The sequence below is a fragment of the Aquarana catesbeiana genome, linkage group LG02 (genome assembly GCF_042186555.1).
Source record: "Aquarana catesbeiana isolate 2022-GZ linkage group LG02, ASM4218655v1, whole genome shotgun sequence".
Lineage (NCBI taxonomy): Eukaryota > Metazoa > Chordata > Amphibia > Anura > Ranidae > Aquarana > Aquarana catesbeiana.
Window position 1 is genome coordinate 810,611,428 of NC_133325.1, and position 27,185 is coordinate 810,638,612.

The window sequence follows — 27,185 nt, forward strand, 5'->3', positions numbered from 1 at the left end:
AGTGACCCTCTTTTTTCCCCTGTACACACTGCCCCCCTGTATACACTGACCCTCTTTTCCCCTGTGCACACTGCCCCTGTATAAACTGACCCTCTTTTCTCATGTACACACTGACCCTCTTTTCCCCTAAACACTGCCCCCTGTATACACTGACCCTTTTTTCACCTGTACACACTGCGCCCTTATATACACTGACCCTCTTTTCCCCTGTACACACTGCCCCCCTGTATACACTGACCCTCTTTTTCCCTGTATACACTGCCCCTGTATACACTGACCATCTTTTCCCCTGTACACATCCCCCCGTATGCACTGACCCTCTTTTTCCCTGTATACACTGACTCTCTTTTCCCCTGTGTACACTGCACTCCTGTATACACTGATCCTCTTTTCCCCTGTACACACTGCCCCCTGTATACACTGTCCCTCTTTTCCCCTATTCACACTGACCTTGTATACACTGTGCTCCTGTATACACTGACCCTCTTTTTCCCTGTACACACTGCCCCCCTGTATACACTGACCCTATTTGCCCCTGTACACCCTGCCCTCCTGTATACACTGACCTCTTTTCCCCTGTACACACTGCCCCCTTGTATACACTGATCCTCTTTTCCCCTGTACGCACTGCCCCTCTTTTCCCCTGTGCACACTGCACCCTGTATACACTGACCCTCTTTTCCCCTGTACACACTGCCCCCTTGTATACAGTGACCCTCTTTTCCCCTGTACACACTGCCCCTCTTTTCCCCTGTGCACACTGCCCCCTGTATACACTGACCCTCTTTTCCCCTGTACACACTGCCCCTCTTTTCCCCTGTGCACACTGCGCCCTGTATACACTGACCCCTTTTCCCCCTGTATACACTGCCCCTCTTTTCCCCTGTGCACACTGCACCCTGTAAACACTGACCCTCTTTTCCCCTGTGCACACTGCGCTCCTGCATACACTGACCCTCTTTTCCCCTGTACACACTGCCCCCCTGTATACACTGACCCTCTTTTCCCCTGTACACACTGCCCCCCTGTATACACTGACCCTCTTTTCCCCTGTACACATTGCCCCCCCTGTATACACTGACCCTCTTTTTCCCTGTACACACTGCCCCTCTTTTCCCCTGTACACACTGCCCCCCTGTATACACTGACCCTCTTTTCCCCTGTGCACACTGTGCCCTGTATACACTAACCCTCTTTTCCCCTGTGCACACTGCCCCTGTATAAACTGACCCTCTTTTCTCATGTACACACTGCCCCCCTGTATACACTGACCCTCTTTTCCCCTAAACACTGCCCCCTGTATACACTGACCCTTTTTTCACCTGTACACACTGCGCCCTTATATACACTGACCCTCTTTTCCCCTGTACACACTGCCCCCTGTATACACTGACCCTCTTTTTCCCTGTATACACTGCCCCTGTATACATTGACCATCTTTTCCCCTGTACACATCCCCCCGTATGCACTGACCCTCTTTTTCCCTGTATACACTGCCCCCTGTATACACTGACTCTCTTTTCCCCTGTGCACACTGCACTCCTGTATACACTGATCCTCTTTTCCCCTTTACACACTGCACCCCTGTATACACTGTCCCTCTTTTCCCCTGTACACATTGCCCCCTCTGTATACACTGACCCTCTTTTACCCTGTACACTCTGCCCCTCTTTTCCCCTCTGCACACTGCGCCCTGTATACACTGACCCTCTTTTTTCCTGTACACACTGCCCCCTGTATACATTGACCCTTTTTCCCTGTACACACTGCCCCCTATATACACTGACCCTCTTTTCCCCTGCGCACACTGCCCCTGTATAAACTGACCCTCTTTTCTCATGTACTCACTGCCCCCTGTATACACTGACCCTCTTTTCCCCTAAACACTGCCCCCTGTATACACTGACCCTCTTTTCCCCAGAACACACTGCCCCCCTGTATATACTGACCCTCTTTTCCCCTGTACACATCCCCGCGTATACACTGACCCTCTTTTTCCCTGTATACACTGCCCCCTGTATACACTGACCCTCTTTTCCCCTGTGCACACTACGCTCCTGTATACACTGACCCCATTTTCCCCTATACACACTGCCCCCCTGTATACACTGACCCTCTTTTCCCCCTTCTACACTTTCCCCTGTATACACTGACCCTCTTTTCCCCTGTGAACACTGCGCCCTGTATACACTGACCTTCTTTTCCCCTGTGCACACTGCACTCCTGTATACACTGGCCCTCTTTTCCCCTGTACACATTGCTCCCCCTGTATACACTGACTCTCTTTCCCCCTGTACACTCTGCCCCTCTTTTCCCCTGTGCACACTGCACCCTGTATACACTGACCCTCTTTTCCCCCATACACATTGCCCCCCCCTGTATACACTGACCCTCTTTTCCCCCTTCTACACTTTCCCCTGTACACATTGCCCCCCCTGTATACACTGACCCTCTTTTCCCCTGTACACTCTGCCCCTCTTTTTTCCCCTGTGCACACTGCACCCTGTATACACTCACCCTCTTTTCCCCTGTACACACTGCCCCCTGTGTACACTGCCCCTCTTTTCCCCTGTGAACACTGCGCCCTGTATACACTGACCTTCTTTTCCCCTGTGCACACTGCACTCCTGTATACACTGGCCCTCTTTTCCCCTGTACACATTGCTCCCCCTGTATACACTGACTCTCTTTCCCCCTGTACACTCTGCCCCTCTTTTCCCCTGTGCACACTGCACCCTGTATACACTGACCCTCTTTTCCCCCATACACATTGCCCCCCCCTGTATACACTGACCCTCTTTTCCCCCTTCTACACTTTCCCCTGTACACATTGCCCCCCCTGTATACACTGACCCTCTTTTCCCCTGTACACTCTGCCCCTCTTTTTTCCCCTGTGCACACTGCACCCTGTATACACTCACCCTCTTTTCCCCTGTACACACTGCCCCCTGTGTACACTGCCCCTCTTTTCCCCTGTGCACATTGTGCCCTCTATACACTGATCCTATTTTCCCCTGTACAGACTGCCCCCCTGTATACACTGACCCTCTTTTCCCCTGTACACACTGCCCCCCTGTATACACTGACCCTCTTTTCCCCTGTACACACTGCCCCCCTGTATACACTGACCCTCTTTTCTCCTGTTCACACTGCCCCCCTGTATACACTGACCCTCTTTTCCCCTGTACACACTGCCCCCCTGTATCCCTGTATACACTGACCCTCTTTTCTCCTGTTCACACTGCTCCCTGTATACACTGACCCTCTTTTCCCCTGTACACACTGCCCCCTGTATACACTGACCCTCTTTTCCCCTGTACACACTGCCCCCCTGTATACACTGACCCTCTTTTCCCCTGTACACACTGCCCCCCTGTATACACTGACCCTCTTTTCTCCTGTTCACACTGCCCCCTGTATACACTGACCCTCTTTTCCCCTGTACACACTGCCCCCCTGTATACACTGACCCTCTTTTCTCCTGTTCACACTGCCCCCTGCATACATTGACCCTCTTTTGAGCAATCGCCTGCTGCTTCTTATATCTACTTGGGAATTTGTATCCCACCTTTCCATCACTCTACCTTCTCCTTCTTTGTTCTCTGATACCTTGCTCCAACTTTTTCATGCACCTTTTTCATCTATTTTTTGCACAAACTGTTTTATGAAGACTCACTTTGTTCACGTTGGAACTGTATTACATTAATTGGATCGACTTGTGGCTATTTTTATAGCGTTTCTGCACTTTTTTGCACTTAATGCAATTTTTGTTATTGCATGCGACTTTTTTTTATCTCATGCGATTTTTAAAATTTTTTTTCTAAATTTGTGATTTTTTTCATCTTGATGCACTTTTAGACTATTTTTGGATTTATTCACCTTCATTTGAATTGTCTATTTATTTGATGTCATATTTCATGAATTTCACTGTTATTTATCCGATGTCACTTTTTATGAATTTAGTGGATGCTTAGTCACTTTATGTGATTTTGCTCTTTACACATATGCACTTTACTTGAAGAATTGGATTATATTTATTTTATCACATTTATGCACTTTGAGTTAGCGCCACATACCTCTATTTACTTTACTACCTTGCTCCACCTGTCATGGATGGCATGAAGCGTGCGAAGCACGTGTGGCTAATCGTTTTCTCTTCTAACAGATGGAGGGGGTGGTTGTGCATTTGCGGTGTGATTTCTGTGTCAGTTGAGGGTGGCTGGGTTGGGGCCCTAGGCAAGTTGGAGCACAGTGTGAAAACAGTAGCTGTCTGAGCGGACATGAATCCACGGCCTGATGGTTTCCAGCCCCTGGTTTGGAGAGTGTATGGGGGAGAAGGACTCATCGCATGGCCCCCTGCATGTGACAACACTGATCCTAGAGCTGCTTTTCTCAAAGGACAACACTAAGGGGCATATTTAAAAAGTAGAATCTGACATTCACCAAACATTCTCTGCAAGTAAGCAGGTGCAGTCTGCTCTCTCCCCTGCAGGTGGCGCTATTTGGCAGCCCGGAGAGGAAGTCAGGAGGAACATAATTCGTATGGTTTCCTGGGTCACTGGAGAAGCGATCCAATTGGATGCTGTCGCCCCATGTGACTCAAGCAGCCATCTTGGGTCAGGCAGAGCCCATTTAGGGCCCTGGCTCTCAGATTTGGCACGCATTTTGCGAGTGGGCAGAGTACAGGTACCCTATCTGTTAGGGACAGTATTGGCATTAGGGGGAGGTTCCTGATGAGGGGGGAAAGCGTAGAGTTGCCTATCTTTTGGACACATTCCCGATTGGGTACTAGACGGCCATGCTGCATTCTGTCCCCTCTCAGTCCAGCTGGAATCTGCTTTTTCCACGTGGCCAGAAACTACGAGTCCACCCGGCTGGGCAGCCTTCCCACTGGTTTGTTGTGAACTGTGGTGAATCATTCAGGTCCAATCATTTTAAATGGCAGTGATTGGTGAAAGTCACATTGACTGCTTTGTAAATACTCCCCATATGGTCTGTTTAATGTCTATCTGGAGGTTTGCTGCATTATCTTTTCTACAAGAAAAAGAGGAAGGAAATCTCTAATCTCCTATCGCATGCGCAGCCTTCACAGATGATGCTTTCAGTGACTGCGTGTTGTGTGTTCAGCCAGCAGAGGGCACTGCTCCATCTCAGATAGATCTGATCTCCTACAAACCATTCTCAGTGATCCATCCTCACCTAAACAGGACCTGGTGCTTTTTTGTGTCAGTTATATTAAAGTTTATATTATATATACACTATATTACCAAAAGTATTGGGACACCTGCCTTTACACGCACATGAACTTTAATGACATCCCAGTCTTAGTCCGTAGGGTTCAATATTCAGTTGGCTCCGCCCTTTGCAGCTATAACAGCTTCAACTCTTCTGGGAAGGCCGTCCACAAGGTTTAGGAGTGTGTCTATGGGAATGTTTGACCATTCTTCCAGAAAGCATTTGTGAGGTCAGGCGCTGATGTTGGATGAGAAGGCCTGGCTCACAATTTCTGCTCTAATTCATCCCAAAGGTGTTCTATCGGGTTGAGGTCAGGACTCTGTGCAGGCCAGTCAAGTTCCTCCACCCCAAACTTGCTCATCCATGTCTTTATGGACCTTGCTTTGTGCGCTGGTCCAAATCATTTGGTGGAGGGGGGATTATGGTGTGGGGGGGAGGGGGGATTATGGTGGGGGGTTGTTTTTCAGGGGTTGGGTTTGGCTCCTTAGTTCCAGTGAAGGGAACTCTTAAGGCGTCAGCATACCAAGACATTTTGGACAATTTCATGCTCCCAACTTTGTGGGAGGAGTTTGGGGACGGCCCCTTCCTGTTCCAACATGACTACCCACCAGTGCACAAAGCAAGGTCCATAAAGACATGGATGAGCCGCACTGCTCGATTCCGAGCAACAACATGGATTTTGTTGTTGGAAAATCGTGTGTACAGGGCAGAAGAGTGGTCAAACATTCCCATAGACACCCTCCTAAACCTTGTGGACGGCCTTCCCAGAGGAGGTGAAGCTGTTATAGCTACAAAGGGCGGAGCCAACTCAATATTGAACCCTACGGAACTAAGACTGGGATGTCATTAAATTCAGGTGCGTGTAAAGGCAGGCGTTCCAATACTTTTGGTAATATAGTGTATAATAAACCCAATATTTAAAAATCAACATAGGATACTGACTGCAATGCATGCTGGGAGAAAATATTGTTAGATCTAAAAATCTTATGTTTGATCTGATCAGTACAATGTATGATGACTCTTCTCCTCTAAGGCTCTGGGTAGGTCAGAGGAGGATGGATTCTGGAGCTCCCACAGGAAGTCGATTGAATAGAATTCCCCATCCCAGGGCTCCCGTGTCATTATCCAGGTGACACATTATAGTTCAGTGCAAAAATAGGGTGTTCTCCTCCTCAGGGGAATTGTGGGAAGGGAGACCACAGCTAAACCTAAAGTGGAACTCTAGCTTAAGCTTTTTTTTTTTTAGTGTTGGCGGACTAAGAAGGGGTTAGACCCTTTGACAGGTAATGACTGCTCTCCATGACTGCGTTGCAGAGATGTCCCCAAACTTCCTGTGTTAATGACATTGGTATCTGGTACAGGAATTGGGGGGTGGGATGGTTCTTTCCAATTGGGCGCCAATGGCAAAAAAAGCCTTGGGACTATATCTATTCCTACTCTATGCAACAATTAAAAATGTTTTCTGCAGGGAAAAGTCTAAAATCTAAAGGTCTGGATAATATTTTAGGAAAATAACATTTCAGACGTGGCGATTGTCCCGGATTATCTGGGACAGTCCAGCATCTTGGTCTTCTGTCCAGTTGATGTTCTCTCCCTGGCCATGTTCCAGGATCACAGTATCAACCGTTTTTGAGTTACTGCACATGCACCGTAACTTGAAACGTCATCAAAGTGGAGGGCCACCCTAAAAAAAAAAAAAAAAAAAAAAATCACCAAAAATCCTAAAAAAAAATAAAAAAAAAAACATTTGAAAAAAAAACATTTTTAAACTTGCCTAAACCCTTGTTGCTAAGCAGTCTTCCTAATCTGCCTCTTCCTATTCCGCGGCGTGTTCTTCTCGTCGGTGAGCGGCCCCGTTGTCTTCTGGGAACTGTGCGTGCACAGTAGGAAACTGGCAGTGAAGCCGCAAGGCTCCACTGCCTGTTTCCCTTACCTAAGATGGCGGTGCCGGGACCCGAAAGCCGAGGGACGGGTTGGCCTCGGGCGGCCGACATCGTGGGCACCCAGGACAGGTAAGTACTTATTTAAAGTCAGCAGCTACAGTGTTTGTAGCTGCTGACTTTTAATTTTTTTTTTTTCAGGCCGGAATCCCGCTTTAATTGTAGAGATTGGGGCCACAAGTGGGTGGTCTCTGCATATTTAGATATGAGGTCTTGGTGTAAGAGAGGCTTTGCGATTGGCTAGAATTGGCTTCAAAAGGCACAAGTCCCTGCTCTGCCTCTAGTCCATTTGCTAGAACACTGTTCCTCCTGCTGAGGCCAAACCTTCTGCTATATTGTGCCCTCTCCATGCCCGAGGCACCCAATGACATTTCTGGCCTTTATATCCCAAGGAAGGAATGTCCGCGTCACATCGATATACACTCCAGAGTCACTTGACAATACATAGTCAATCACACTTAGTGGACGGTCCACAGTAGTCACATGTAAAAGCATTTGCAGGACTTTAAGCAGCCATCTCTGTTGCAGTTAGGGTTGCCACCTCATCCCTTTAAAACCGAACACACATTCACTACACAGGTTCTGTGGTTGATTAAGGTGGTAATTAAGTTTACTTAGTGTCTTATCTGCATTAAATTAGCCCCAGAACCTGTGTAATTAATATGTGTTTGGTTTTAAAGGAATGAGGTGGCAACCCTGGTTGCAGTCTTTCCTTTCACCCTGGGTCATGGAATGAGATCTCGGGAGTCACCCTTCCATAGGTACACCTCTCCCAGGACCCTCACTCAGGGAACTCTTGGCCTGGCCTACAAGGCCTTTTGCAATCCACCTTGGCCTCCACCTCCATAAGGATCAGAAAGGATACAGTACAGCTGACTCTCCTGGGTGCAGGTCTACTCCTCTCTGGCCTCCTGTCCTGTTCAGGGCCTCCACATGCTGATTATATTTTTGCTGGTCTACATGGGCAGGATCAACCCATAAGCTGAGCATCATGGAAGGTTCCGGCATTTTTAGATGTGGGGGGTCTGGGATGGCCCAACCCATAAAGTTGGTATGATTTGAGCGCATCAACCTGTAAAGCGGGCAGACCAAATGTGGACCATGTGCAAGCAAAGGTATGTCCCCCTTTCGGTGGAGCTAGTGGGTGGAGTATTGTACCTCTATATAATCTGGTATGAGATGGGTCTAAGGCAGAGTCTATAGCCTAGGAAGAAGATTTCCCTTCAGGGTAGACCATGAAGACTGAGAGAGAGATCACTAGTGGAGGACCTACAGTGAGGGATGTGGGAGAGTTGGTTGGACATTTGGTGTTCAGGTACCTGTGACTGATGATAAATTGTGTACTGCATATAGAGCTATGGAGTGGGAGAATGTAATGTTAAGTTTTGGGATATGTTGCTGTTACAGTAAAATCATTAAAAGGCTACTTGTGGGGACTTTCCTTCACTTTGTGGACCTCGGGCCAGGAGAATGTGAGTAGCATTGGCTGAGGTTCTCCCTATACAGATGTGTGTGTACCCTGCTCAATCACTGAGAATGAAGGAGACGGGAGGAGCCCCTGGCCAGCTTGGCTGCCAGCAAATCAGGGCTGCTTACACATGGGCAGGGGACCAAGACCATATTTTTGGTAGGTACTGTATGCAATGTTGTGCTCCTCCCTAGTTCATTTCATTTCAATAAAATAAGATTCCAGAAACAGACATGAACTCTGCTGAGCAATGAAGAATGGTGTCGGAGTGATGTCTGAATATGACTGTGAATGTTTCTATAGATCACTGACTTTCTCCTCCTGTATTTCCAGCCAATTCCAAGGACTTGTATGTTGCTGTCGAAGAGAAGATTGTGATCCCTCTGGAGACGAGGCTAGATCATACAAGTGGACCGCACTGTAATAGATTTGTATGGAGGCATAAGTCATCGGCCGATCGATTTCTTCAGCACATTGCAGAGGTGACCGATATCTGCCAGAAGACGGACTGCAGGAAGTCTGAATGTTCCCTGTCCAATAACGGGAGTCTGATTCTCCATCGTGTCACCCACCAGGACTCCGGACTCTATAACATCATCACTTACCATCCAAATAATAACAAAAATACTGAGGAAGATTTTTATCTCCACGTATTAGGTGAGTGCACATACAGATGTCTGCTGATTCTGGATGCACCCCAATAGAGGATAAGTTATAGAACCGAGCCACCCCCACCCTTTACTGTACCCATGCTGGGTTTGTATCCGGCTATACAAGTACTGTGCATCGCTACCCCTGGAGGAGCCGCTGGAAATTGTCCAGGTTCTTTTTTCCCAGTAATTGCCCCGCAGCCAGGCACATGGTCACAGCCACTCTTCAGTTCAATAACCAGTCTAGGGCTGTTGTTTTTGATGTTTTTTATATTTGGAGTAACTGGGATAGGGATGAGGGAATTGAGTGGGATGCTCCTAAAAGAGAACTATGTACAAGTTGAGGACAGTGAACGCCATTCTGTAGGACTAAAGCAGAAGTCCTTTCATATAGCAAACTGTAGGCTTGGCTTTGTGGTAGAAGCAGTTAAAGCACACAAGCTTCTTCTTTAGAGAACCAAGAGCAGAGTCCCTTCACAGAGAACTAGATAGACTGAGCTCTTCAGGACACCAGCCAATGCCCCCTTTAGCAAACACACAGCTGACCCTCTAACACAAATCGTGGCAGCAGCCCGAAGGTCTCTATGATCTCTCATCAGTCTGTTCTCACAAATGTCCAAGGAAAGTTGGTTGCCTCCTTCCAACATCCATGGCACACCTTTCTCCTGGGATACCAGACTGCATCTTCAGCAGGCAATCCCTCAGTCAGCTCTCTGTAGCTTCAGCATCCAGGCCCTCAGGTCACCCACCCGAGGCCTCACGAACATGAAGCATATGGCAGCACTGCCCAGAGGGCAGCAAAGCCTCCAGGCTGGACTGATCCTCTGCAGCAAATAACCCATCAGCTCTGTGTCTTAGAGTATTTATACCAGTGGCGGCAGGTGACGTTTTAGGATGGGGGGGCGCCAGACACTGCCCTTCCTTTTTGACCCCTCCCACTTCTCATAAGCCCCATCCCTTATAGAATCCACCCACTCTGTCCCTTGTATTCCACTTGCTTCCACCCATAGTGTCAGGAGTATACAGCTCAGCAACACAGGACAGAGTATACAGCTTAGCATCACAGATAGGATATATAGCCCAGCATTACAGATACGGTATATAGATTAACATCACAGATAGGGTATATAGATCAGCCTCTGCCTCTAATCAGGTTCTTCAAAAAAAACACCCCCCACCATAGGAGTCCATGCGTCTGGCGTCCTGAAAGGGGCCGGGCGCATAGATAGGGAGGCAGTGAAATGGAAAAGGGGGCTTTTAAAAAAAAAGTTTTGCTTGCAACGCTCATTTTTTCCCACTAGAGGTGGTAAGGGGCCCTGTGAAAAACCAGGGTCCAATTATTATCTATTTTCCTCTGCAACAATGTTGCTGGCCGGCGGAGGGGACACAGAGAAGTCTGTCCTGGCTGACATGCGCGTCCTATGGGTGATTACAGACACAGCCTAATTATGTTACAGTAGCTGGAAGAACAGTTCATTGTATAAGATTCTTCCAAGGGGGAATTATGGTACTGAGGAACTTGTGTATTGTCACAAAGCCAGTTACCATTGCTTCAACAAGCTATGTCTTCCAAAGAAACGTTCTGTGGGGAGTGCTGCAGCAAAAGGGGACATGTATTCCATCAGAGGCCCCTGTAGAGGCTAAACGGAACTCTGCTGCAATAGCCTCTCCTGGAAGACCGGATGTCACCGGGCAATCTGAGCCGCTGCGTCTTTCCGGCATTGTGGCTACTACCAGTACTACTACATCAGAGTTTATTACTAAAGAGGACCTGGCATCAGCTTTGGCTGGTTTAGAGAGCAAAATTGCTGGAATGATCGCTTCCATCACACAACGTGGCAGGAAGCGTAACAGGTCCCCTTCCCCTATTCCTCCTATATTGGAACAAGAATGGGTTGACGAGGTAGAAGGGATAATGGCCGGTCAGGCATTTGATATCCAAGCAGAGAAATCTCCCTCAAGTGATTCAGAGCCTGAAGAAGCTCAGATTATATCAGCCTCTCAATCACAAAAGCTTCTCATCCATTCTCTGTACAGATGGTCCAAACAGCTTTTAAGTTACCTCCAGTAGAGGTCCCTGAAACACCTGTGTACCCTGCTGTGGTTCCAAGGAACCCAGGGAGGAACAAGGTATTTCCTTTTCACCCACTCTTGAAGCAGATGGTATATTCCCACTGGGAGCACCCAGACAGGATATTTGTGTCTCCAAGGAGATTTTCTCGGTTATATCCTATGGAGGAAAGCAGGTTTCCTCTCTGAGCAAGACCTTAACTTGTCCAGTGGATAATACATAGGTCTTTAAGGATCCTGCAGATAAGAAGCTGGAAGCCTTGTTAAAGGCATCCTTCGCCCTGGAAGGTTCAACTATTCAGCCCACAGTAGCAGCAATTGGGCTCTGTCAAGCCTTGAAGGATCAGGCTAGATGGCCCAATAGACCGGAGGATTCTGTTCAGGATGGAGCAGATCTGCCTCAGGCTCTTTGCTTTGCTATAGATGCCCTTAAAGACTCCATGCAGCAGATCTCTTTTGTCTGTGCACATGCGCAGAATTTTACAGCTAAAAAGCTGGTCAGCAGAGCTCCCTTGTAAGAGGATGCTAGCTGGTTTTCCTTTTCATGGAGAACGTTTGTTTGGGGGTGATCTTGATAAGTACATCCAAAAGATATCTGGAGGAAATAGTTCCCTCCTTCCTGTGAAAAGGGTAGCTACACGGCTCTTTTTAAAGGTGCCGCACGCTAATTCCTCAGGTTTTTCAGGCCCTAGTCAGTTCCGACGGCACCAGGGATCTGATGCCAAAGGTAAACAGCAGGGCTAAGCCCAAAAGAGGCCATGGGTCTAAAGGTCCGCTAATACTGGCACCAAAACTTCCTTGCGAAGGGATGCCCCCCACACCTGCCGGTGGGGGGAAGGTTGCCGCAGTTTGCGGGATTGTGGGGAACACTAATTCAGAACAGGTGGGTCATGTCCGTGGTGTCTCAGGGGTACAGACTGGAATTACACTGTTACCCTCCTCAAAGATTTGTGAGGTCCAGTGTTCCCACAGACCTTTCAAGAAAGGGCCTATTACTCCAAGCACTAGACCATTTAAGGTGGCAGGGAGTGATCATGGAGGTCCCAATTCCCGAAAGGGGAACAGGGTTTTATTCAAATCTGTTCACGGTTCCAAAGCCAAAATGGCGACATTAGACCAATTCTGGATTTAAGAGCACTGAATCGTTATCTCTCAGTGCAGGCCCTTTCGAATGGAATCAGTCTGCTCTGTCATGACCTCTCTCCAAGAAGGAGATTTTCTGACATCCATAGATATCAGGGATGCATACCTGCATGTGCCAAATTTTCAATCTCATCAAAGGCTTCTGCACTTTGTCATAGAGGAACAACATTTTCAGTTTGTGGCTCTGCCCTTTGGGCTCGCAACCACACCCCGGGTCTTCACAAAGATCCTAGCACCCGTACAGGGATCCTGATTGCTACTTAGACGATCTCCTACTTAGGGATCAATCGCTGCAAGTTTTTATAAGGAACATGACCTTTACGGTCCAATTCCTGGAACATCTCATATGGATCATAAATTCAGAGAAATCGGCCCAAAGTCTGGAATACTTAGGCCTTATCATGGACACAGTTCAGGCAAGAGTGTTCTTGCCTCCAAGAAGGGTAGAGGCCCTAAAGGATCAGGTTCGGCAGGTAAGCCCCATAAAGAATGAGGAAGGACATTTGGTTACAAAGGATGGGGAAACGGCGAAGGTATTGAATTTATTCTTCTCCTCAGTCTTCACGAGTGAATCGGGGGGCTTCAGTAAACAAAACTGCAGTGTTTATCCTCATGACACAACACAGGAAGCACCTCCATGGTTAACAGAGGACAGAATTATAATTAGACTTGGGAAACGTAACATTAATAAATCACCGGGACCAGATGGCTTGCACCCGAGGGTACTTAGGGAACTCAGTCAGTTAATTGCCAGACCATTGTTCCTAATTTTTTCTGACAGTCTACTGACTGGAATGGTACCAGCTGATTGGAGAAAAGCCAATGTAGCACCAATATTTAAAAAGGGCCCAAAATACATCCCTGGGAATTACAGACCAGTTAGCCTAACATCAATAGTATGTAAACTCTTGGAGGGGATAATAAGGAACTATATACAAGATTTTAGTAATGAGAACAGTATTATTAGCAGTAATAAGTATGGATTCATGAAGAATTGTTCTTGCCAAACCAATCTATTAACCTTCTATGAGGAGGTGAGTTGCCATCTAGATAAAGGAAGGCCCGTAGACGTGGTGTATCTGGATTTTACAAAAGCATTTGACACAGTTCCCCATAAACATTTACTGTACAAAATAAGGTCCGTTGGCATGGACCATAGGGTGAGTACATGGATTGAAAACTGGCTACAAGGGCGAGTTCAGAGGGTGGTGATAAATGGGGAGTACTCAGAATGGTCAGGGGTGGGTAGTGGGGTTCCCCAGGGTTCTGTGCTGGGACCAATCCTATTTAATTTGTTCATAAACGACCTGTAGGATGGGATAAACAGTTCAATCTCTGTATTTGCAGACGATACTAAGCTAAGCAGGGCAATAACTTCTCCGCAGGATGTGGAAACCTTCCAAGAAGATCTGAACAAATGAATGGGGTGGGCAACTACATGGCAAATGAGGTTCAATGTAGAAAAATAATTCAAGCGATAAAAATTAACAGTATAAATTGCATATATAAAGAGCCTAAAAACTATGAATTTACAGTTTCTAGAACTTTCTCTAAGCAATTCTTCATACATATATATATATATATATATATATATATATATATATATATATATATTTTTTTTTATTACACGCACACAAATATAGATAACATTTGTGCACCTGCTACTAGCAATATGCTTAAGGTATAACAAGAGTCAAAACCATATTCCTCCATTTACATGAAGGTCAGGTTAATATAGCCCAACACAGAGTTTCCCCCTTACATCAGAGTGTGCAGGATTCCCCCTTACAGTGCAAGGGGAAATTTTATGTAAGGGGGAATGTTGCAGACTTTGGTGTAAAGGGGACCTCTGATGTAAGGAGGGGCTCTGGTGACGAGATCACCTTATATCAGAGTTCCCCTTTATGTCATTGTCCACAGAGTTCCAACTTGCATTTAAAATGGAAACTCTAATGTGGGGAGGACTCTGGTCACCATAGAGCACCTTCCGCAGAGTGAATGCACTAAGGTAGGGGGGGGGCTTACTGATGTAACGGGGAACCTTTATATCAGTGGCCCCTTACCTTACTGTATTCACTGCCCCCTACATCAGCAAGTTGTTACTGACCACCACTCGGGTGCACCGTGCAAGGCTCAGTCAGATGGTCCTCTCTAGGCTCCAGCTTGATGGCTCTCATTTCATCCTATATTACACTACGAGACTGTGAGGACATGATAAAATAGATGGTCAGACCCTGCAGAAATACTACAGGAGATGGTCAGAGACTGCAGACATGATACAGAAGATGGTCAGAGAGTATGCGGACATAATACAGGAGATGGTCAGAGACTGCAGATATAATACAGGAGATGATCAGAGACTGCAGACATAATACAGGAGATGATCAGAGACTGCAGACATAATACAGGAGATGGTCAGAGACTGCAGAAATACTACAGGATATGGTCAGAGACTGCAGAAATACTACAGGATATGGTCAGAGAGTGTGCGGACATAATTGGGCCGAAATTGCACCCGGGTCACATGTGCATTGTGCAATGTGTTCCTGTGTTTTTCACTTTGCTGCACTAACATGCCTGGAAGGGGGGGCACTAGTTTGGGCACCTGGAGCAATTGTGCACATCACTTGTGGGGTGCCAAGGGCTACCCCCTCTGTGGCAGACAACATATCTTTGATTGGGGGAGAGGATATGTGCTAAGGGGGTGGATTTAATATCCAAGCCCCCTTGTAGCACAAGTCCTAAAGTGCCCCCTAAAACATATCCTCTCCCCCAAAATCACTCAAAGTGAACTGTAGGCTTATTCTCCCCCTTGCATTAGTTCAGGCAGTCTCAGACGAGCAGCATTGTCTCAGCAGCGTGGTGAGCCTCCTCCTCCCCCTCCTCCTCTGTGTACACAGGAAACATCACACAGCAGGAGAAGGAGGGGCGGGTTCAGTTCACTCCACGGCACTCTGCAATGATTGTGTGTGTCAGGCAGCCGGGGACTGCAGGGAGAGATGTCAGCTGACTTGGCTCTCTTTGCAGTAAAAAGTGGAGCTTGCGGGCGGCGTGCGGGAACAAAAATAGCCGTACAAGCTGCGGGCATTCCATGACTTTGATTTGCCAGGAAAGGGTGAAGTACAGGCAAATTAGGCAGCCGCGGGGCCCCTGGGATTTGTGAGGCCTAAGGCGGTCGCCTTATTTGTCTATTTAGAGAGCCGCCTCTGACCTTAAACTACGTAGAGGGTTCTTTACTGTAAGAGTGGCAAGGATGTGGAATTCCCTTCCACAGGCGGTGGTCTCAGCGGGGAGCATTGATAGTTTCAAGAAACTATTAGATAATCACCTGAACAACCACTACATACAGGGATATATAATGTAATACTGACACATAATCACACATAGGTTGGACTTGTTAGACTTGTGTCTTTTTTCAACCTCACCTACTATGTAACTATGTAGTGACCACAGTTGCCAGTCTTTCCGGCTGGGGCGCAGTTATGGAAAGTTCCACAGTCCAGGGGAAATGGACTCTGAAGGAATAGGGATTGCCCATCAATGTGCTAGAGCTGTGGGCAATACTCCTCACGCTGAATTATTGGACAACAATATTACAGGGTCACCCGGTAAGGGTACAAACAGAAAATGCCAACCATCAGGGTGCCACCAAGAGTTATGAGGCCCACATGGAGGTCAGTCATGTTTTATCCTGGGCAGAAAGGCATTTGCCAGTGCTGTCTGCCTTTCAGAGGGTAGAGAACTGAAAACGGACTATTTCAGCTTCCAACAGATACATCCAGGAGAATGGTCTCTGCACCCACACGTGTTTATGCAGATTTGCCAGCAGTGGGGTACACCGGATGTAGACCTGCTGGCATCCAGGTTCAACTGCAAGATTCAGTAGTTTGTATCCAGAGCAAGAGATCCACTTGCAATCAGGATAGATGCTCTGGTAGTTCCCTGGACTCAGTTCTTTGATTTATGCATGCCCCCGATTCCTCTTCTGCCACATCTTTTGCACAGGATCCGAGAGTTGACATCAGTCATTCTGGTAGCTCCAGGCTGGACCAGGAGGGCCTGGTATCCGGAGGTAGTGAGATTAGCAGTAGGCAAGCCTTGGACACTTCCGCGCCAGCTCGATCTACTGTCACAATGGCTTATATTCCACCCGAATTTACGCTCGCTGAATTTGACGGCGTGGCTATTGAAGCCAGGGTGCTATGAGATCGTGGTGTCTCAGAACCAGTGGTAACTACATTGGTGAATGCCAGAAAGGCGGTCACCTGGAAGGTTTATCACAGGGTTTGGAAGGCTTACATTGCATGGTGTGAGGCCAGAAGTTGGCATCCTCACGGATATTTGGTAGAGAGAATTCTCTCTTTTCTTCAGTCAGGCTTAGATAAAAGAGTAGACTTGACAACAATTCAAGGGCAGGTTTCAGCCTTATCAGTGTACCTCCAGAAGCCTTTGGCTTTACATTCCCTGGTTCAGATTTTTCTTCAGGGAGTCACTCACTTATTGCCTCCCGTTAAATCGCCTCTTTGCCCTTGGGATTTGAATTTGGTTTTGTTGGTGCTACAGGAGCAGCCTTTTGAACCAATCGACAAAGTTCCGTTAGTTCTTTTGACACTGAAGTTGGCTTTTCTTTTTGCAATTACTTGGGCTAGAAGGATCTCTGAATAGTCAGCCCTTTCCTGTAAGGAGCCGTATTTGATTTTGCACCATGATGAAGTGGTGTTACGTCCTGTCCCGTCCTTTTTTGCCTAAGCTACCGAATATACTCGAGTATAAGCCGAGTTTTTCAGCACATTTTTTTTTTGCTGAAAGTGCCCCCCTCGACTTATACTCGAGTCACGGTGCCATCTCCCTACCTGATCAACTGTGTAATGCTCAGACGGCAGCCGACCGGTGTTCAAAAGCCACATCTCCTGCTCATCCTCGTCCGTTATAAGGGAACACTCAGTTTCCCAGCAGTCAGTGTTCAGTGTTCAGCCTATCACGGACGTCCTCTCATTCTCATCCCACGGACAAGAATGAGAGGATGTCTGTGATAGGGGGAACACTGACTGCTGGGAAACTGAGTTTTCCGCCTATCACAGAGGACGAGGACGAGGAAGAGGCACGGCTTTTGAACACTGGATGGCCGCCGTCTGACTGCATGACACGGGCTGATTAGATAGGGAGATCGGCAATGTATACACTGAGGCATAAACAGGAGGCATACACTGAGGCACAGAGGCATGCAATGGACACAGTGAGGCTCACCCTCGGCTTATACTCGAGTCAATACGTTTTCCCAGTTTTTTGTGGTAAAAGTAGGTCCTCGGCTTATATTCGGATCGACTTATACTTGAGTATATACGGTAGTTTCTAAATTTTATTTAAATTTAGGACATTGTTCTATCTTCTTTTTTCTCTCAGCCTGGCTCGCCAGAAGAGAAGCAATTGCACCTTCTGGATGTGGTGCGGGTGGTCAGAGTGTACCTTGGAAGGTCTGCAAGCATCAGAAGTTCTGATTCATTTTTTGTTTTGCCGGAAGGTCCCAAGCAGGGTCAAGAGGCTTCTAAGGCATCCTTTTCACTTTGGATTCGCCAGATAATCACTCAGGCCTATGGCCTGAAAGGTAAAGCTCCTCCATTTGGGGTTAGAGCTCATTCTACCAGGGGTGTTGGAACCTCCTGGGCTTTTCACCATCAGGTGTCAGTGGCGCAGATTTGCAAGGCCGATACTTGGTCTTTGGTACATACGTTCACAAGATTTTATTAGGTGATGTTAAGGCAGCAGAGGACTCGGCTTTTGGCCAAAGCGTCTTACAGGCTGCTGTATAAATCTGATGGTGATTTCATACAGTGTGTCTCCCTCCACTCAAGGCTATTGCTCTGGGACGTCCCAGGTAGTAATGTATATGGCTGCTCTCCCCGATGTACGAGAAAGAAAATGTGATTTTTTTCTTCATACTTACCTGTAAAATCCATTTCTTTGAGTACATCATGGGACACAGAGGCCCCTCCCTTCTCTTTTAGGGAGTTCATTGCTTGCTACAAAACTGGAGTACTTCCTGTATGTGAGGGGTTATATAGGGGATCACTTCCTGTATTTGGTTATTCTACCAGTGTCCATTCACCTATAGGTGGCGCATAACCCAGATAGTAATGTATATGGCTGCTCTGCCTACACATAGGAAATAAGTCGGTGATTGCGCCAGGCTCAATGTAAGCCAAACAGCCTAAGTTGCTCATAGGGGAAGGGAATGGTTGGGGGGAATTTTAAAAAACTGACTCATAAAAAGTCCATAAAGTCCATCTAAAAGCAACTTGAAGGCAGCCCAGTGGAAGATAAGAAGGGTCTTCTGGAACAGCTGAGGATAAAACAAAGGCGCCACTCTAAGTGCAGTATAACAGTAGATTTAATTTCACAAGTGGATATAGGTACTCACAAGAGTAAGGTAGTAACAGGCATTTAGGCGCAATTTGCTGAACGTCCGTGAAGTAGATGCATCCATAGAGCTACTTGCTTGAGACTCAGAACGGGCTGTACTGGTGATCATCGGCAATCACCGGCCTAAATGCCTGTTACTACCTTACTCTTGTGAGTACCTATATCCACTTGTGAAATTAAATCTACTGTTATACTGCACTTAGAGTGGCACCTGCGTTTTATCCTCAGCTCTCCCCAGGAGCCGGAATTCACTATATATGTTCTCCCCAGGACTCTGCATTCACTATATCTGATCTCCCCAGGACCCTACAGTCACTATATCTGGTCTCCCCAGGAGCCTGCAGTCACTATATCTGCTCTCCCCAGGACTCTGCATTCACTATATCTGCTCTCCCCAGGACTCTGCATTCACTATATCTGCTCTCCCCAGGACTCTGCATTCACTATATCTGCTGTAATGGAAATTTGTAAGTTCTGTATATAATTGTATTGTATTTTGTATGTATTGCACTCTGCCCTCACTGTGCACACAGCACTAATAATGTTTTCAGTAAATGTTTACATTCTTTCGAGTCCTGATTAGAATAAGCCTGCCTATGTAACGCCCCTTGTTACCATAAATGTACAATTGTAATATTAATGTGATACCTACGTAATCATGTGCATAACTCGGTTAAATTGATGATAGGCAACTCCTATCCTCATATTGATTAGTGGTTCCAAATTAATAATATCTACTGCAGTAGGGAACAGACACAAAAGATACGCTCAGCATCTTTCCAAATTACTGTTCTGCTTTATTATGACGCAATTGAAGGTTTTTATGCACATGATTACGTAGGTATCACATTAATATTACAATTGTAGGTTTATCGTAACAAGGGGCGTTACATAGGCAGGCTAATTCTAATCAGGACTCAAAAGAATGTAAACATTTACTGAAAACATTATTAGTGCTGTGTGCACAGTGAGGGCAGAGTGCAATACATACAAAATACAATACAATTATATACAGAACTTACAAATTTCCATTACAGTCTCCCCTCTTTTGATCAATATTTTGATCACTAACCATACCTGCTATCACCTTTAACCTGGAACCTCCACACACTTAGGTGGAGGTAGTCCTGGCCAAAGAGGCAAAAAACTCCATTGTGGAGAAAATAATAGCTGAGCAACTTTTTCATTACAAAATGACTTTTCATTGTGAAAAACAAATGATTGATAAGACATATTTACAGAGTACTGGCTGTACACTCCTGTGGCCAGAATGGCCTTCTAGCTGAATTGTTGGCATGCTGACTTATCAGCACATGTAAACACAGACAATTCTACATAAAATGGAAGACGTACAAAAGACAAATATGACTTCAACATGGCTAAACTACTTTTCAAATATATATATATCCCTTACAATTAAAGTAATTGAATCAAAAAGTACCCTAGACTGTGATCACAAGAGGGAAACAAATCAAACACAGAGATTTCTTTCATTTAGTCATTTTTGCAGTGTCTGGTGTGGATCCAGGTGACTTTTCCTTCAAGTTTTGCAAAAAGTGTACATGAAATAGATGCTGTATTGAGTCTCCAAACATTTCCTTATATATAAATGTCTCTTAACAATCCACAAGTCACCTGGCTTTAGTTTTAGATCCTTCCAAACTTTTAGGATCTGGAATTAGGGAGAAAACACATAAATGAGTTTGTAAAAAACCTTAAAAGATCAGCAACATTCTCTGTGAGATCCGAATGGAGGACTTCAGCTGCTGAGACAAAATATAAGCAAGTGAGTAACACACTCCCAAACCAAATCTCATAGGGAGAGAGTCCAACATCCCCCTTAGGGGCTTCATAAAATATAAGAAAACATTCAGGCAAAAGTTTTCTAGTTTCTTACTCTACTTTGCCCACTACATTGTAGACAGTAAGGGGTGTAAAAATAAAACCTCAAAACTTCTAGTAAGGACTCTCCTATAAAAAATGATTTCCTCTGTTACTCTCTGTACTTTCTGGCACTCTGTACTTACAAACTACTTCTGATAACACTTTTTACTGTGGCCTTTGCAGTAGCATTTGCCACTGGACATCCAAAAAACATGTCCATACAGACAAAATGCATACTCGTAAGATCCTGACTTGGGCATCTGGATATATCTTTTTGTAATCTCTGGAAGGGATGTTCAGCTTTTGGTAACACCTTTGGTAACAGGTAAAACAAGAAGTGGTATGTTAGTAAAACAACTGTGGAGAACCCTGGCTCTATCCCATGCTCATTTACTAAGGCAGCCATAACTGCTTGTGACTGATGACACGGTCCATGTGTCAAGCTGGAGGGAAAAGAGTGGCTGACAGACATAAATAATCACCTTTTCCAAAGTCCTGTTTCATAAGAAGTTGCCCCCTGTGGACCACTTGTTCTTCTCGTTCTGGGGTCCTTAAAGTTGAATTATTAATCCCAGCTATACTGGGCCAGAACTAGGGTGGAATCTGTGAGTTGCACAGACCCATCAGGTGTCCGGGGCTGTAAATGCAGCATCCTTAGAGTCACCTGGTCTGCTTCCATGTGTGAAAGTTAATATGGCTACCTCAGCAAGAAGCTGGAAGGCTGAAAACAGCCAATCAAGGACTCTGCATTCACTATATCTGATCTCCCCAGGACTCTGCATTCACTATATCTGCTCTCCCCAGGAGCCTGCAGTCACTATATTTGCTCTCCCCAGGACTCTGCAGTCACTATATCTGCTCTCCCCAGGACTCTGCAGTCACTATATCTGCTCTCCCCAGGAGCCTGCATTCACTATATCTGATCTCCCCAGGAGCCTGCATTCCCTATATCTGGTCTCCCCAGGAGCCTGCATTCCCTATATCTGCTCTCCCCAGGAGCCTGCATTCACTATATCTGGTCTCCCCAGGAGCCTGCATTCACTATATCTGGTCTCCCCAGGAGCCTGCATTCACTATATCTGGTCTCCCCAGGACCCTGCATTCACTATATCCACTCTCCCACAGTACACAGAACAAGGAAATGCAATTATTTTAGTAAATATAAACTGCTAAATACCTTTTCTCATCAGCAGTATACCACAGTTTTGTGAATTCTATTAGTGTCTGCTTAAAGCTTGAAGGAGGGGTTTTCATTCTCCTCTGACTGTCCTATGAGCAGGGGCGGACTGACCATTCGGGCTCTCGGACACTGCCCGAGGGCCCCATGCCACTAAGGGGCCCCATCAGAGTTGCCAGCCTCAATAAAACCAGGGACAGTATGTAAAAATCTGTGTTTTTTTTTTTTTAATCCCAAGATTATAGCTGCCCCACCTCTCCAGTATCTTTTCAGTGTGTGTATACTGTGTGTGTATATTGTGTGTCTGTGTGTGTGTGTATACTGTGTGTGTGTGTGTGTACATAGTGTGTGGCCCCATAATCTCCTATTGCCTGGGGGCCTCATAATCTCCTTTTGCCTGGGGGCCCCATAATCTCCTATTGCCTGGGGGCCCCATGAGTTGTCAGTCCGCCCCTGCCTATGAGGATGCATGACCCCTGACCCTCTGTCTGGACAGTGCTGATCACATGCACCCTCCCAAGAAAAAAGAAACTCTCTCGCAATACACACCAAACTGAGCATGTGCAGAGTGCCCCCAAGTCTCTGTCTTATCAGGAGATAAATTGGGGACTGGTGAAGAAGGGGAGGATCAAAGATAGGATCAAACAGACTTTTTATAGTGCTGAAAATTAATCCCTTAGGTTCCACAGAGAGTATGACAAGCATGCTTTACTGCATATACAGACTGATTTTACTGTTGTGGGTTTTGTAATTATTTAAAGAAGAACAAGGGCCAAAGCTATTTTAGCTATACTTCTATGGATCACACACTTAGTTCTGCACTCCTATGGCCCACTGTTGGCTGACATCACAGAGCCGATCCAGGATTCCAACTATATTGCCGGAATCCACCTGAAGCATGACCAGCAGCCGGCTCAACCTCTCAGCATGCCACTGAGAGCCAGAGCCAGCCCCTCCCGCCCCCTCCAAATCCCAGAGCTCCAGTGAGCACTGGAGGGGCACAGCAGAGAGCTGGTGATTACCAGTCACCGGCTCTCTGCAAACTAAGAACTGAGCAATCAGCGGTGTTTAATCGCTCAGTTCTCAGTCTTATAGGCAGCAAGGGACAGATGCAGCATCAGACCAATGCTGCATCCACCTAGGTGAGTATGAATGTTTGCTTTTTTTAAACCTGAACTTTTTTTTTTAAACTTAAAAAGAAAAAGAATCTAGGATCTAAGGACAGGTAAATGGCAATTTATGACATTTTTGTTCTTGAGTTTTGTTGTTCTTAAAAATCTCCTTGTGGATGGCATTTTGGGAATATTGATTCCTGCCTAGAGGACCAGCAACACAACTTCACACTTTTTTACACTCTTTCTTAGTTCTCCATGATCAAATGTGACTTACATTGATCCAATTTACAGTCGGTAGAAATCTCCCCCAGCTTTCAGCCCAATGCCCATAAGACTTTTGTCAACTTACGGAATTTCTTTTTTGCTTTATTTAATTGTCTCTTCTCTCTTTATTTCCCTCCTTGTTCTCCCTTTCCCCGATCTTTCCCTCCATCTCTTCCTCTCAGATGTTGTATCGGATCCTGTTGTGAAGCTCCAATGTCTCTCCAATGACAGCCTTCTGGTCACATGTGCTGTGGAGAAAGGGACAAAACCCCAAATCCTTCTGACCATCAATAGAGAAGAGTTCAGGGAGTCTGAAATGGGTCTCATCAACGTGACAACGTCATTGCCTCCTCCCTGGAACATTAGCTGCTCTGCAAATAACAAGGTCAGCCAGAAGATGACCAATGTCTTCCCCAAGTCCTGTCAAGGTGAGTAGAACATGTCCAACATCTGACATAGCCAAAAAGTGTTCTTTTATATTTAGATCCATTGACTGGCCTAACATATGTGGAACTTAGCAGAAATGAAGATTCGTCAGACTAGGCTACATTTGTCCAGTCTGTCTGGTTGTGGTGATCCAGTGCCCACCGCAGCCTCAGCTTCCTGTTCTTAGCTGTTAGGAACCCAACATGGTCTTCTGCTATAGTAGTCCATCCACCTCAAGGTTCCACCTATTGTACATTCTGCTCACCACAATTGTAAAGATCGGTTATCTGAGTTATCAGAGCATTTCTGTCAGCTTCAACCAGACTGACCATTCTTCTCTGACCTCTCTCATCAGCATGGTGTTTCTACCCACAGAACTGACACTCACAAGATGTTTTTCACACTATTCTGAGTAAACTCTAGAGTAGCCTTTCTCAACCTATTTACCCCATAGGAACCCTTAAAATAGTCTTCAGGGCTGATAAAACTATACCCTTATATTATTGGCCAATGGGAACAATGCCCACCCTACTGTCAGAAAGTCACCCTTACAGACACCTGCAAAGTTTATTGGTGTCATGCAGATGGTCTTCCAAGTGATGTTGGCCAAAACCATGAAGGCACTATTAAATGGAAGATCAATCAGCCCTGGCTCAATGAACCCCTATAAATCTCTGGAAGAACCCTAGGTTTCCAAGTATCCCTGATTGAGAATGGCTGCTCCGGTGATCAATGTGGGTGAAAATTCAAGGAGACCAGCAGTTACAGAAATACCAAAACCAGCCTGTCTGAAACAAACAATGACATCACAATCACTGAGATCACATTTTTCCCCATTCTAGTGTTTGATGTGAACATTAACTGAAGTTCCTGACCGAATTTTAGGCATCACGCTGCTCCCACATGATTGGCTGATTAGATAATGGCATATATAAGCAGGTGAACAGGTCTTCCTAAAAAAAAAAATGCTTGATGAATGCACATGTATTTGTAAACTATGGGAGGGTGGACCCCATTACTCAATCTGCTGGACATATTATTGAACCAGAAAAAAAGTGGTCTAAAGGGCCCCTGACCACTGCACTATACAAAAAAATAAATAAATAACAGAGGACCCCCAGACAGAAGACCCTTTGGCCAACTGGTGAAGGTTAATCACCATGGCACATGAGGTCCCCATATTCAATGTTGTCATTGTCCTAATAGGCAAGAGCTTTACTTATTATTAAATGCTGTTCTAACTTGCTTATTGGGGCAATGATGTCATGTGGATCCTTTGACATCACTGTTGTAATAGGGATGGACCAGCTGCACTGCATGCCTGGAGTCAACTGCTGAGGATTTCTTTATAGAGTGAATCTTTACTTCCGTTAGAACCCGGCTTGGAGTGAACTGGTTGAATATTTTGAGAATCTTCAAACAACAGGCTAGGCAGGTGCGGCAGGTGGTATCGGCAGCCAATGGTAACCTCGGGAGAGCTGAGACCACTGTGCCAACTAGCAGTGCAGGAAGTGATGTAGTAATCTGGAGATCACAAAGTTACTTCTAAATTTGTCTTGTAAATCTGTAGTAAACTAGGTGGTCACATGACTTGGCTCTAGGGCCCATCCTGAGAGAGCATGTGTCTAATATGACACAGAGGAGCTCTATTGAGATTTCAACGGCCATCTTGGAAGCAGAAGGACTATACAGAACACAGGAAGGTCCTTGGTTGCAGGGAAGTGAGTAGGCACAGACAGGTACCTACTTGTTAGGGATAGTTAGGCCTTGCTCCTCAGTCAGAGCAGTTTGGAGCCCTAGGAGTTAATCTACTAGATTCCTAAAATGTAAGACCAAGTCTATGGATGTGTTTTGGTGGAGCAGTTGAGCTGTTAGCAGGGTTACTGAAGCAAGGAGAATTAGCCTGTCCGAAGCTTAAACATTTATTCTAGATTTGGTCATTTTTAAATACTTATATTAATCCACCTTGGATTAACTACTTCCATACCGGGCATTTTCACCCCCTTCCTGCCCAAGCCAATTTTCAGCTTTCAGCGCTGTCGCACTTTGAATAACAATTGTGCGGTCATACAACACTGTACCCAAATGAAATTTTTATCATTTTTTTCCCCACTAATAGAGCCTTCTTTTGGTGGTATTTGATCACCTCTGCGGTTTTTATTTCTTGTGCCATAAACAAAACAAGAGTGACAAGTTTGAGAAAAACACAATATTTTTTACTTTTTGCTATAATAAGTATCCAATTTTTTTTTTTTTAACAAATTTTTTCCTCATTTTAGGCCGATACGTATTCTTCTACATATTTTTGGTAAAAAATATCGCAATAAGCGTATATTTATTGGTTTGCGCAAAAGTTATAGCGTCTACAAAATAAGGGGATAGATTTATAGCATTTTTATTATTTTTTTTTTTACTAGTAATGGCGGCGATCTGCGATTTTTATTGTGACTGCGATATTGCGGCGGACACATCGGACAATTTTGACACATTTTTGGGACCATTCACATTTATACAGCGATCCGTGTTATAAAAATGTATTGATTACTGTATAAATGTGACTGGCAATGAAGGGGTTAACCAGCAGGGGGCGCTGTAGGGGTTAATGTGTTGCTAGGGAGTGATTCTAACTGTGGGGGGAGGGGATTCACAAGGGGAGGAGACTGATCGGTGTTCCTCTGTACAAGAAACACACCATCGGTCTCCTCCCATCTGACAGGATGTAGATCTGTGTGTTTACATACACAGATCCACGGTCCTGCTTGGTTACCGGGCAATCGTGGGTGCCCGGGGGACATCGCAGCCGCCGGACATGCACACAGGGACCGAGCGATGCGGTGGGCACGCGCGCGCCACCTGGGCTGCCTGGAAGGCTGCGCCGTCATATGACGGCGGCCCAGGATAACAGCTGCACCGTCCCGCCGTCATATGACGGCGGGCGGGCAGCAAGTAGTTAAAGGCTTGTAAACCCTCGTGTTTTTTCACCTTAATGCATCCTATGCATTAAGGTGAAAAAACACCTTGCAGTCACCGCCCCCTACCCCTCCCCATTTTACTTACCTGAGCCCCGAATTTCCCTTCCCGGGGATGCACCGTCCCTCTCTCCACAGGGTCTCAGCTCTTGATTGGATAGATTGATAGCTGCGCAGCCATTGGCTCCCGCTGCTGTCAATCGAATAACGCGGGCCCCGGGGATGGGGCTGAGTCGCACATTTGACGGCTATGGACACCAAATGAATGACTCGGGAGCGCGCCCGCAAGGTAATCCCCCGGGAGCGCGCTTCTCCTAGGGAGTTATCTGATGCGGGGAGGAGCCAGGGGACCCCAGAAATGGACAATTGGGTCCACTCTGTGCAAAACGAGCTTCACAGTGGAGGTAAGTATGATATGTTTGTT

The 27,185-nt window shown here is 46.1% G+C and overlaps 1 protein-coding gene across 2 annotated transcripts in view; it reads left to right on the top strand.

The window, feature by feature from the left end:
- LOC141129508 (T-cell surface antigen CD2-like) overlaps positions 1 to 27,185 on the top strand; it is a 53,727-nt gene that overhangs the window by 13,166 nt on the left and 13,376 nt on the right. For both annotated transcript variants that reach the window (XM_073617587.1, XM_073617586.1), the window contains exons 2-3: positions 8,977 to 9,300; positions 23,549 to 23,794. In XM_073617587.1, the coding sequence (XP_073473688.1) occupies positions 8,977 to 9,300; positions 23,549 to 23,794 (570 nt within the window). The remainder of the gene's footprint in view (positions 1 to 8,976; positions 9,301 to 23,548; positions 23,795 to 27,185) is intronic.